Below are 12,920 nucleotides of genomic sequence, written 5' to 3'. Positions count from 1 at the left end.
CACCTGCTGCGTCGAAAGCTGGTCGTGCCAGCCCGTGCCGCCTCATCGATGAGAGGAGCCACCACGAACTCGGAGAGGTCCGTCAGCACCGTGAAGGTAGGCTCCACGATGTAGTCGATAAAACCTGCAACCCGGCACGGACGGACGAGGAAGACGCTTTCATTGTTACGCGATGCGGCGTTCTGCTGTCGCCGAAAATTGTTTTTTTTTACTGAAGGTCATTTCATTTTTTTTCTGAGCGTAATTTCACATTGTTAAAATTAATATTCTGGATAGTGGTAGTAGTATTACTGCTAGTACGTCTGGCTTTTTTTTAGTGTACGTTTGTGTGTGTGAGCGGGAAGCGGCGGTATTGTAGTGATTAGTGGGCTGCGTTACGAACCCGGTGACCTGAGTTTGATTCCCGCCCACGGTCACCAACACCAGTGACGATTATCTGAACCAGTCCTGGACCTCCCCTAGGTTTTGTCATCCACAAATGAGCACCTGGTGCGATGTGTAACCATCGCTACTCGGGAGACAAAGGCGGCCAGGCGTGGTGCTGGTCACCGACCCACTCCCTCGTGTGCCGTGCCCGACATTAATAGGTGCTCGCTAACAGAGCTTGCCCAAACAATCTGTTAGGACTATATGGAAGATCTTTGTGTGCGAGTGTATGCTGGAGTTTTATGATTGCTTCTTTAATGGTATGTATAGGTTTGCTGTCTTTGCTGACGGAGATTTTATTGAAAGCAGGAGGGCAGCTGAATTAAGGTGTGCCCTGTCTCGGATGTAGCTTGCATAAATAAATAACATTGGCAATGTGCCGGTGGGAAACATTCGTCTGGCCTAGGTTTGCACCAAGCGAGGATATCCACATAATGTTTGCAAGTTTGTCATGTAGAGGCGTCATGTACACATGCACTCCTAAATATACAACATTTTCTCAGGAAAACTGCAACAACTTTAATCTACGTAAATCAAGCCTACCATCACTCCTGGGAGGTATTCAGAGGCCATTATTATTTTGTTGAACAGCACCAATTTGATAGCTCCATTTATTTTGCATTTCTTTTGTCACTTTTTATTTTCTCTGCCACCGACATACATCGTCAACATACCCACATTATCATTGCTTTTTTTTCTTTCTCGGGAACTGCTGCAGCACATGCTGTATGCTGTCATGATTTGAGGTGAAAGTCAATTATCACCCCCTTTGAAGCTCTCATCAGTGACGTAATATTAAGTGACTTTCAGATACTAAAATAAATAAAAACTGGCTGTTTGGAACCCTTTACACAAAGTCCTGTTTTATAAATCCAGTCTTAGCCACGTGGAGAAAGGCACATGTCCAACCTTTGTGACAAACAAAATCTAAACAAACATTTTTTGGACATAATAACTCCACCATCAACCGATGCCCCGTCCCTGCCAATCACGAGTGACTTCTGTGCTCCCCATATCACCATCACAGCACAACTCGATTTCATTTTCTTAGAACAGCTGTCACTTTCTGCAACTCGTGAAGGCCTGAAATTATATTCATCCCCCCTTTTTGTCTGTTCTTGTCTCAAACGGTCTTTTCTTTAAATTTATGTGCAGGCAATTGTTATTCTTGGGTCTTTCGGCAAAGTCACGTAGAGAGGTTCAAAGAAAATAACAAACAAAAATAACAAAAAACTACGACGTTTCGATCGTAGCACAAGCAATCGTCATCAGGAGGAAAACATAGCGGGAAAGCTGCTGAGGCAGGATGTTTTAAAGGTTTGAAACGGGTGTAGCCCAAGGGTCATAAGCGAAGTGGGTGGGGCTAGTGATGTTAAAGTGATAAATTTGCATGTAAAAGATCGGAGAGCTACCTCCACGACGACGAAGCTGCGGAGGTGGCCATTGTATTGTGAGAGATTAGCATGTCAATGTAAGAGATTAGCATGTCAATGTAAGATCGCAAAGCCACCGCCACATCGAGGAAAACGAGCAACGGTGGCTGTGTTAGTGTGAGGCATTTAACCTGTTAATGTAAAGACATTTAACCTGTTAATGTAAAACCAGAGAGTCGAAAATAACTACTAGCATCGGAAGGTAGGATGGAAACATCACAGCCAGTTATGACTTAATTGGTTACATCTAAATTTAATTGCGGAGCAAGTTGAATATTAGCGGGCACTTTGAGATATAATTGTGTGCAAAATATTAAGGCAAGTTATTTGCTTTGTGGCCTTTTTTGGCATGGAGTGATTGTTCAGTAGTTTGTGCGCTACGCTATTAACCCAGTGATCTGAGTTCAAAACTAGCCTTAGTGACGCAGTGATATCTGAATTGGTCCTGGGTTTCCATTTACTAATGCACGCTTACGAGAGTAATGAGGTATGGTCAAAGTACCTCCCATGACTAACACTCCTCATCCAGCAGTGGATTTAACGAACAAAAAACTCTAAGTAGATAATTACTACGATAACTACGACAGTCTGAATTCCTTAATGCTGTATAGGGATGTTTCGGCTGAGTCATGCTTTGCGCTAGTTGCTCATAACAAGTATGTTATTAACAATCATTAAAAGCATCATTAAATTCAGACTAGCACATATTGGATTCTGTATTTTCTTTTGGTGTGCAATTTCTAATTCTCTAAAGCTAACACATTAACGAACTTGGTAAATCAATTTGAATTGTCTAATATTATAATTTACGTAAAATATGTGGACACAGTCTTACTGTGATGGCAATTGAGTTGTAAGATTGCTTTAGTTTGAAGAAAAGGAATGCAATGAGAAAACGATACCCATGTGGTTTATTAAAATATATTTTTCTCAAATTGAACATCTGTACTGTATTTGGTGTGCCATTCAGCTTAAGTATTTGCAACTTTCAAATTATATGAGAATAACATCATAAAAAGCTAAGTGTTTGCAATTATTGCCTGCAGTAAAGAGGCAATTTGTGTTGCCATAAGGATTCATCCTTGGCCAATTGTTATCAATGGATATTGTATGTATGTTGAACTTCTTTATTAACGTACGTAGCCAACCGTGATAATCAGAGGTGCGGGGTAAGGACAGCAAACTAAACTCAAAAAAGCTGTTCTAAAGAAATGACTTTTCAATCTAGATGTAAAAGTGCATAGCTCCAATGACTTCATAATATTGTAAGGAAGAGCGGTTGCAGAAGCACATCCGAAAGCCCGCGATGCAGTGGCCATCTTTGTTTGATGGCCAGCCAGAAACCGTTGCGAGGATGACCGGAGTTCGCGTGATGGTTTATGCAAATCATCAGAGCCAATGAATCAAAGAGCCAGACAGTCAGAGTTTACAAACCAATCTGCGACTGAGGAACCATGGTCGCATTTCTGTCACAGAGTGGTGAGAAGGACAACCCAAGCTCTGCCTCCTTGTCCCCCTGCACAATAAACACACACAAACAACCATTCGTGAGTGAATTGAAACTTTAAAAAAATGTGCTTCTCAATGGAAAGATAACAAATATATGGACAAATCAGCGCAAGATAATACGTAATGTAGATGTATATGATTGCATGGATGGAGTTTTTTTTAATTGTGGTTAAAGGAACCCATATACGCGTAAACCACATCCAGTAGTTGGGAGTCAATTGAGGTGAATGGAATGAGAGGAAATGGAATGACGAATCAAATCCACGTGTGGGAGTGAGATGCATTGCAGCTGAGCAGCACTTTGAATGGTGGCACCAACACATAGAGGGCCTTATCTAGCAATGGATTGAGACTGATGGTAATACATGCAGCATTATTCAGTGGCCCAATTGTACATTCCCATCTGTGATACGTAGACAATTTTTGTGATAGAGTTTATTCCCTTCATGTAAAAAAAGAAATCACATCTGAAAGGTGCACATAAAGCCAGAAGAAATATCCCATGTTCTATCAGGCATTGCATCCATTCGCCTATTATAGACACATGTAAACAAAAGCTTATCTCAAATCACAATTAGCATTTCCATATGATTAACTGTACAATGATAGGGTTTACTTTGATAGGGTTTAACAAGAAGGCCAAAATGGACACACAAACTAGCATTATAATGTGCCATGAAAAATGAGCCTTGCGGATTACAATCACACGCAGCGTCCATCAGCGCATTGTATATTTATGGTTAAATCTGAATAGTATATTTATTACTTGTTTGTGCGGGAGAGGTCCTTGAAGTTGGCAGATACATGGCCTTCATAAAAATGACTTAGACACGCTGCATCTAGCATTTGTTCGCTAAAAAAGTGGAGGTTCAATTGAGCAACATTTTCAGCGAGTTAATTAAGAATAATCCCTTTTGCAATGTGAACTTTTATAAGTGGGTCAAGTCAATATTATTTTTTGTTTCTATATGTGGTGCATTTCTGGCACAAATCTGCCACTCGAAGTGCCGTAAAAATACTAAAGATGTCAATGTATTTAGTTTTTCTAAATTATGAGAAAATGTTTTTGTTTTGAGCATATGTGAGAGAAGCTTGCTGCTTGTCCAACAGGCACCTATTTTTGATTGTTAACTTCTCAAATACGTGGGTCGTGTTCTTTCCGGCTTTTCCTCCTGTTCCTTCTGGCTTTTCCCATGTGCAAACCAAAAAAATCCAAATATGTTACCGAGGAAACCTGAAAAGGTTCATCTTACTCTATGTTTTGCTGTGCGCACACTGTTATTGCTAAGTTATAGCTTTGCTATGTCTTTTAATTATTGAAAACTTGCAGGTTTTTCATGAGCACCATCATATCCAAGTATATTGCTTACAAATCAGCTTGGTGTCCGATACTCTCAGCCAGCTACAATACCGCCCCCCCCCCCTTGTCGCGAGGAGCTGTTAATTCCATATCACCAAAACCCTCTTCCAGAGAGGCAAACGGTTATCCTCTCCAAATTCCCATCGCGAATTATAACGAAAATCTACAAAGTGTGAGACAGCTTCCCGGTTCATTGACCTTCGGCTGTAGGATAGGCAGTAAAGGTACATCCTGCAATTGCTTTCTTACGGAACTGCTGGTGGAAATAAAACCTCCACCAGTAGGATATATCTCCAGAGGGTATTTTTGTATTTGGTCTACCCTTCCACACTGGCCAGGCGTCTTTATCCCACCACGGAGTCCAGGGGGGTGGTGGGGGAATTTAAGCAACTTGCAACATCGTTTCAACTTCTGTGCCTGGAGACTGTATCAGTGACCTCTGGGGTGTCAAGTCGTGTGCGCCAACCATTACAAGTGCAGAAGCATCCCTAAGCAGTTAACATTGAAACTAGATTAGCAGCACTGCTTCAAGGGGCGGCACGGCCACAAGGGAAATGCCACAACTGCTGCACGAACCTGCCTGAAGAACTCTTCCATCAGTGACATGGTCCAGCGTCGGTGCAGGTTCCAGTTCTTCGCTGGGTGGCTGATGTCTGCGGTGTGCAGCATTAGGGACATCGCCTTGGGTTTTTCCACACTGCAGGGGGGCGAGCACCCACGGGAGAGGCATTCGTGTTAGAGCCTGGCATGCACACGTGAGGCAGGTCTCAGTTGTTTTGTGTTGGGTTTTTTTATGGACCAAATGCGATCGCCATCTGCTAGACCGTTAAGAATGTCATCTGCTCCGCCTTTCCCCTCCTCACCACCCTCCCCTCTGCTTTAAACCCGGATACATAAAGTTTTGGACTGGGATCTGTGGGTTTTCTATAGCCCCACCACCTCGTGATGCGGTTTATGCTCTGTATTGGGCTCCTATTGAAATACAATAAAAAATATATATATTAAAAAGAATGTCATCTGCTGCATAGTCCACTTGTGGAAAAGCACGGCCCTCTTCTTTAGTGTTGCCCTCATTAATAAATAAGTCGATTGTATCGTGCAGATCAGAGTAAATGTCAAATGATTTGGATTTCAAACATTTTGTTACTCTTACCGAAAAGGGCAGACATCAAAGCAGTCACTTCAGACCACAGATTAAGCAGTACGAGAGCAAATTATTTAATTTCCTGTCACAAGCTCTGTTAAGCATGTGCAAAGAACCTCTGATTACGAGCCTTTTAAGAAAAGTGATAAATGGCCAAGCAAGTGGTCAGTCCACTGCAGGATTGACTCAACACTCAATGTAACAGAATGCCAAGCAAAAGTTTCTGCTATATATATATATTAGTAAGTATATGAGCATACTGCACTAAAAAAGTGCTTTCACCCAATTACATGATGAGTCTCTCTGCTTCAGTAACTTGTTTATGTATGGGTATGTATGGACTCTGACTGTATTTTCATTATACAAAGTGTGCTCCGTACATTAGGGCATTACATTGTTATTCATACATTGGCACCAAATGAAGCAATATATCACCAAATCAAGAGTCTTCTTCTTGAAAATCAGATCATATAATCATATAATTAAATGTGAAGTAGATTAGAATCCGGAATATTTTAAGATTTTAAGATTGTTGTAATTGAGACCAGAGGCCCAATCTATTAAGCATTTATTCCTGCATTTTGGTGGAGCAATGGCCATTTTTTCAGAAGGTGATCCCATCCTGCTTGTTGTCATTTATGAGGTCACTGCCTAGTCCAATTGCAGACCTTATTCTGCTATTCTGCAGTCTGTAGAATAGGGCAAAGTGAGCAGGCCTGCGAAAGTGCTAGTGTGGAGCTACTGCAAAACTGTGGAAACATTTGACAATTCTGCACTTGTGGATATTTCCACCCTAGGCTGTGTGAAGTGGACATAGTGATACATAATTCATGTGGCATTCTAGCACTTGTGACCTTGGCAAATGTGCTGGAAATTCAACCTTAACATTCCAAGGACGAAGCCCTGCTGAGTGGAGTAGGATGCAGTGGAATTGACATGCATACACTAATAATACTCATGAAGATATAGCAAGATGCTTTGTTAAACCTTACTATAGGTGTGAGTTCAGTAAGTGAAAACATATTAAGGCTTGGCATGGCACATGAGGGGATGGTGTGGCTAGAACCACATCTAGCCACCTTTGTCTTCAAAACACTGATGTTCACACCCATATCAGGTACTCATTTAAGGCCCAGTGAACCTAGAGGTGCCCAAGAATATTTTCAGATGGTGATGCGACTGCCAGAGGTAGGTCTCGCAGTGAGTGCAACAGTTGCAGCATCTGATAGAAGGAAGTGATGCAGTGATGTGGTTACACAGACACTGTTGACCAGTTTTCACCTTCAGCTCTATACACGCAGACATGTGTGTTTATCTCCGTGTCCATGAGATGGGAGTGCTGCTCCACTCCGCTGCTGCAGCCCTAATGACCCTTCTGCAAGTTGCAGAATGGGCTTATTACAATAATCACCATGCCCAGGCTTCGCAGTACAACTCTTCTGTTGCCAGTGGCTCTGCAGGAGGAGTCATTGAAACAAATTCCCATACGTACAATATGGAGCCGTACGTGTGTCAAACAGGTCTGAACCTGATTGGAACCTCCTTTGCCAGTAGCAAAATATGATCATTGTTGTTTTACCCTTTCATCTGGCAACAAAACTGACACCTTTTTTACAAGGAGTCATGTTTGCATTGACCACAATACCTGCGGTCGGAATGCAAACAAAAGGTGTCAGTTTTGTTGCCAGATAAAAGGGTAAAAAAAAATAGATCATATTTTGCTACTGGCAAAGGAGGTTCCAATGGTGTAAATGCTTACCCCGAGCTCTCATACTCTGATGGTGCATTGTCTTTGAGTTGTGCGCCTTTTGGCGTTATCTGGTCCAACACCATGTGAGACAAGGCTCTAAGAAAAGCTGTCTCGGGTGTGGACCACTCAATTTCAAGGACAGTGCATACATTATCAGAGTTGTGTTTTTTGTTTGCATTCCGACCACTGGTATTGTGGTCAATTCAAACATGACTCCTTGTAAAAAAAGGTGTCAGTTTTGTTTCCAGATAAAAGGGTAAAAAAACAATTATCAGGTCTGAACCTGATTGGTCCTTGCTTGCATAATCACTTCATGTTCCTAGAACATTAGTGCAAAAATGTTGCTCATGAATTGACTCGTCATTTTCCATGAGATTTGTGCCAGCAGATTTTTCTGGAAAATCTGGAAATCAACCATTTATGAGTTGAGCCCAAGATTTCAATCCTTCCAAGAATGCACTAAGCGTGGCCATCTGTGATCACGTTTTTATTTCTTGATGACTCATTGTTGTGCATGCACAACCCAGAGGATGCAGTATTATCCTGATGGCAGGTGGGAGATATGCTGATTGATTGTGTGCATGAGTTTTTTCCTGGGTACTCCTGTTTCTTTCCACATGCAGTTATTAAAATGGAATTGGACACATTTCAGGACCATTACAAAAATGAGCCTTGAGACTTATGGAGTTACTCAATAAAATGACATTATCCTTGTCATTATCATTACCAGCATCATCAGCAACTGTGTCACGCCATCATTATCAGCAGTATTATTATGACAACATCCTCATGAAGAGTATTTCCATCATCAGAATCGACGACATCATCATCATCATAAAAAGTGTATTATTCATTGTCTTGATCAATTTCATCTTCCATGTGTGTGTGTCAATGCGTTTCTTCTGCATCCAGGCTCATCCTCGAAAGTTTGAGGAGCTGTATACTTATAGAGGAATATCTGCCACGAAATGTGTTAACTGAAAGTGTGAAGAGCAATGCATCTTACAATTTGCCTCACCCAACAATATGATGAGTTATCATGATTGAGGATAACAATTGGAATCCGTAATGTATTTCATTTTTGGAAATTTCTGCCATCTTGTTTGTATAGTTTTCTTTTTTTTATCTTACACTTGCACTGTTTTATTTTGTCCATTATCTTAAATGTAACATTAGCATTTAATTTACCTGTACTTTTCATCTCAGAAATAATAGATTTTCTGTCCACAGAAGAATGGATCATGAGCCAAAGCATATATATTTCATTAATAGTGTGGAATAGGTCACCCTGCCCTGCATTCTTTTAAAATCGGATTGGATGATTGGACTGACCATGCATAGTATGGAACACGATCCATAACAAAAATGTGATCCATGACCCATTCGTGATTGATCAAGATCGCATCATGAACTGGTTGGTGGATTGGATCGTCAAGTACATTAAGATGAGTGACCAACGACCGATATTGCTGTAGTAATATATTAATGTCGATAACTTACATGTAAAATATGCTTGGGAATCTAACCCGGGACTTTATACATTAGCAGGATACGCCTAACACCACACTTGAGCAGCAATGGCTGGTGGGGGCTACTTTTAACACAAATACTCGACAGTATAGAATTGGTGTCAGATCTGAGAAAATAAGGATCCAATCTGTTCCACTTGGAATTGGATTCAGGTCCTGATTGAAACTGGCACGAGTTTGTCCCATTAGGCCCTGTGCACATTCAAGACATATATATATATAACTCTGCGACTATGTGCGTGTGTGTTTGAATGGTTCAGGAAAGGAGGCAAATAAAACAACTTCCATCTCTTCATAGAGGCATATAGTTGTCGTGTGAGTAGCTCAATGGTGTTAAGATGTTCAAACACCAAATATATACATATTGCAAGGAATCAAGTCTGAAATAGCCACACGTACTTTGGTGAAAATGCAAACAAACTCTGATAATATTTGCATTGTCTATGAAAATGATTGGCCTATACCAGTGACAGCCTTCTTTATGGCCTAGTCTCACCAGTGTCAGACCAGAGAACGCAAAAAGGTGAACAGCACAAAGACATTGGCACGTATCAGAGCATTTAAATCTCGGGGTGATCAGCTATATCTATATAATGAAGACTTCATTCCTTGAAAAAGGTATCTATTTGGTGTTTGAACATATTAACACCTGTTTTATTGCCAAAAAGGGTAGACCCTATTCTTATTTTTTCATACTTTGATACTGGCAAAAAAGGTCCCACAATGATAAAGTTGTATTCTACACAGGGGCTAAAAGGGGCTCTCCCTCTATCACTTCATGGCTCTGCATGATCAGCAGAGATATGATATGAGGCTGACATCCATTTAGAGTAAATGCATTTCCATGCCATTTTCATAGCTTAGCAAGGGTCGTATGACAGGACCACCTAAAATACTCTGAGTGCATGTGGCATTGGGGATTCTAATGTGCACCATCCATAACACTGGCAATGGCACTTGGCACTTTAGGGCTTCTACAATGCACATTAAAATTGTGGAAGGCACACGGTGTACGGTCCATTCTTAGTCGCACAATGGCAGAGAGAAGCATATTAAATGCACTGCGTCTCACAAGGTTGAAGGTGGGGAAATTGTGTTGTATTGATGCGTTGAATCAAGTGTCGGGGATGTGCAAGGAAAAAAAACAACCTCTTTCATGAAAAGGTTAAAAGCAACTTAACCCGTGCCTTTTGTTTGTTTGGCATTCAAAATATGGGGAGATTCTAGATTTGAAGCTTTCGTGACTGCAAGGATTCATATTCTTAGGTTTTTTCGGTAAAGTCACGTAGGTAAAACATCAAAATTAATGAAAATAAAATAAAATAAAACAAAAATCACGACGTTTCGGAGGCAACACAAGTCTCCGTCATCAGGTGGGACCGTCACAGCCGAATTGATGCAGCTAATTCGGCTGTGACGGTCCCACCTGATGACGGAGACCTGTGTTGCCTCCGAAACGTCGTGATTTTTGTTTTATTTTATTTTCATTAATTTTGATGTTTTACCTACGTGACTTTACCGAAAAAACCTAAGAATATATGGGGAGATGGTTGTAATATCGTGGGTTATTATTGTTATAATTGTGGTCTACTTTTAACCTGCGTAATTTTTTGTTAATAGATGTAAATTATTCGAGCACTTCTCAGAGGAAAGCCTTACTGAGCCTCGTGCCTCTTTTTCAGGAGGGTCCTGCCAAGTGTTTTTGCCGTATGGGTCAATGATTACACATTCATTTTTTATGTAATGCAAGTTTGGACCATGACGCCAGTACACAATGGTCTACTCTTGCGAGTGACATCATGGCAACGTTCACTATGAAGCCGATAGTATGGTAAATACACCCACATTTTTAATCAGTGCGACAGTAGGATTCGAACCTTGAACCTCTGCAACAAGTGGTGAATGCACTCCACCTAGGTCATATTGAAGTATCATGAAATGACCTTGTGAAATGTCTGGGAAGAGTTAAATGTTGTAATTGTATTCAGACACTTATTAAATGTTGTAAATGTACGAGTCCACTAATGTTTCGTGAATATAAATAACTGTGGGATTTCTGCCACTAGCTCAGGTATACAAATAGAGATGAGTGCTGTATCATCCTCCTTGTGCATGCAGACACTTTGGGGCTTGAAGCACGTACAGTTTGATTCTGCACATTTGTGGAATTGAGGTATCATACGGAAAATCCACAAGTTTCATTGCATCTATTCTGTTTATGGCATGATTATCCATGCACAATGGGTACAGCCTTATTCTGCAAAAAAAAAAATAATCGCACAGCCAATAAAAAAACAGCTGGAGGAGTATTATGAGACATCTCCTTTACCAGTGGCAAAATATAGTAGTAGGTTTTTACCCTTTCAACTGGTACAAAAACTGACACCTTTATACAAGGCATCATGTTTGCAATAACCACAACACAAGCAGTCAAAATGCAAACAAAAATAAACAACTCTGATGATGATAATGATATGCATTGTCCTTGAAGTTGATTGTTCCACACCCGAGACAACTTTCCTTAGAGCCTAGTCTCCATTGGTGTTGGACCAGATGACACCAAAAGGGGTACAACTCAAAGTGGAGGAGTGCCACAACTTAAAAAAAAACCATGTTCTTAAGTGGTAAAAGGTAAAGTTGCAGCCCTGCAACGTCTTGCCCATACCAATGCTGGTGGATGGGCCTCGACTAGAGAAAGAGAGTGCTCTAGAGGGCCCAACTAGAGGGTATTAGGCCAACTCTTTCACACTGGACAGACGTCTTGCAAGACTTTACCGCTCCAGGCGCGAGCTGCCGATCGACTAACCGTGGTGTACCTATTTAATTCTGGTTTGGTCTGTTTTATTTTGGCACAAGTACAACTCATTGGGGAATAAAAGGCAATAGAAACCTGGTTGCCACAACAAAAATACGAACAAAAAACAATAAAAGTTCCAAATTTCAAGGTCGTGCAGCAATATGGTACAACTAGTACAAAGAATACAACAAAGCTGGGAGAACTTATCACGTACAAAAAGTATTGGATGTAAAACAACACCGAGTTAGGTGAGATGGTAAAAAATACATAAACATGAAGGACATAAAGTCCGCAAAGCAGACCAATAAATTGCATGTACATGTGAATGGAAATATGAGGTCCAAGTGATTTAAAGTAGGACAAGGATAGTAAGATTTTGATCCCAAACATTTTGTCTCAGTTATTCCTGAGATTATGGGCCACCACACAGAAGGGATTTAAACCAAGTTTGGTTCTCACAGTCAGTGGGGGACTTTGAGCAGGAACAGCTTCTAACATTTTACCTGGGGGATTAAATGATCCGAAAGATATTCACCAGACTTGCTTTGTAACACTTTGAGGATGAAGATAGCCTAATGCCTTTCCCTGTAGATTAACGGGGGAGGGGAGGGTGCTGATTAGAGTTTAAATGAAGTTCATAGTGAGGATGTGTTATGTAGGGGGGGGGGATCAAAGGCAAAGGGAGGAGCGAGTTGGACAATGGAACCAGTAATTTTGTGCAGAGCCGACACCAAGTCTGTAAACAACACCACGCCCGCCGCAGATGGAGAACATAGCGGTTCTAATAATATGCAATTGTAGTCGGGTGGCATGCAACTTTTATTTCTGTATAAGAAGCCAGTTTGTTTATCCTGATATTTTTTTGCAAATATGGTCGATAAGTGCAGTGAAAGATGGCTTTTGATCAAGGATGACACCTAGATATTTAAGCTTGTCGACAAGTTAAATTTTTTGAGAGTTAAACGCCATAAT

At 40.9% G+C, this 12,920-nt stretch overlaps 1 protein-coding gene across 2 annotated transcripts in view; it reads right to left on the bottom strand.

Annotated features, from left to right (window-relative positions):
• The window catches only part of LOC144728977 (dual specificity calcium/calmodulin-dependent 3',5'-cyclic nucleotide phosphodiesterase 1A-like), a 124,385-nt gene that overhangs the window by 19,783 nt on the left and 91,682 nt on the right, over positions 1–12,920 (bottom strand). For both annotated transcript variants that reach the window (XM_078608786.1, XM_078608795.1), the window contains 3 exons: positions 5,305–5,425; positions 3,294–3,375; positions 4–124 (listed from right to left, as the gene is read on the bottom strand). In XM_078608786.1, coding sequence (XP_078464912.1) covers positions 4–124; positions 3,294–3,375; positions 5,305–5,425 — 324 coding nt within the window. The remainder of the gene's footprint in view (positions 1–3; positions 125–3,293; positions 3,376–5,304; positions 5,426–12,920) is intronic.

The sequence above is a fragment of the Lampetra planeri genome, chromosome 2 (assembly GCF_965212315.1).
Source record: "Lampetra planeri chromosome 2, kcLamPlan1.2.h2, whole genome shotgun sequence".
NCBI classification, from domain to species: domain Eukaryota; kingdom Metazoa; phylum Chordata; class Hyperoartia; order Petromyzontiformes; family Petromyzontidae; genus Lampetra; species Lampetra planeri.
The sequence above is the reverse complement of the archived record's forward strand: the minus strand, read 5'-3'. Positions and strand labels throughout refer to the sequence as shown.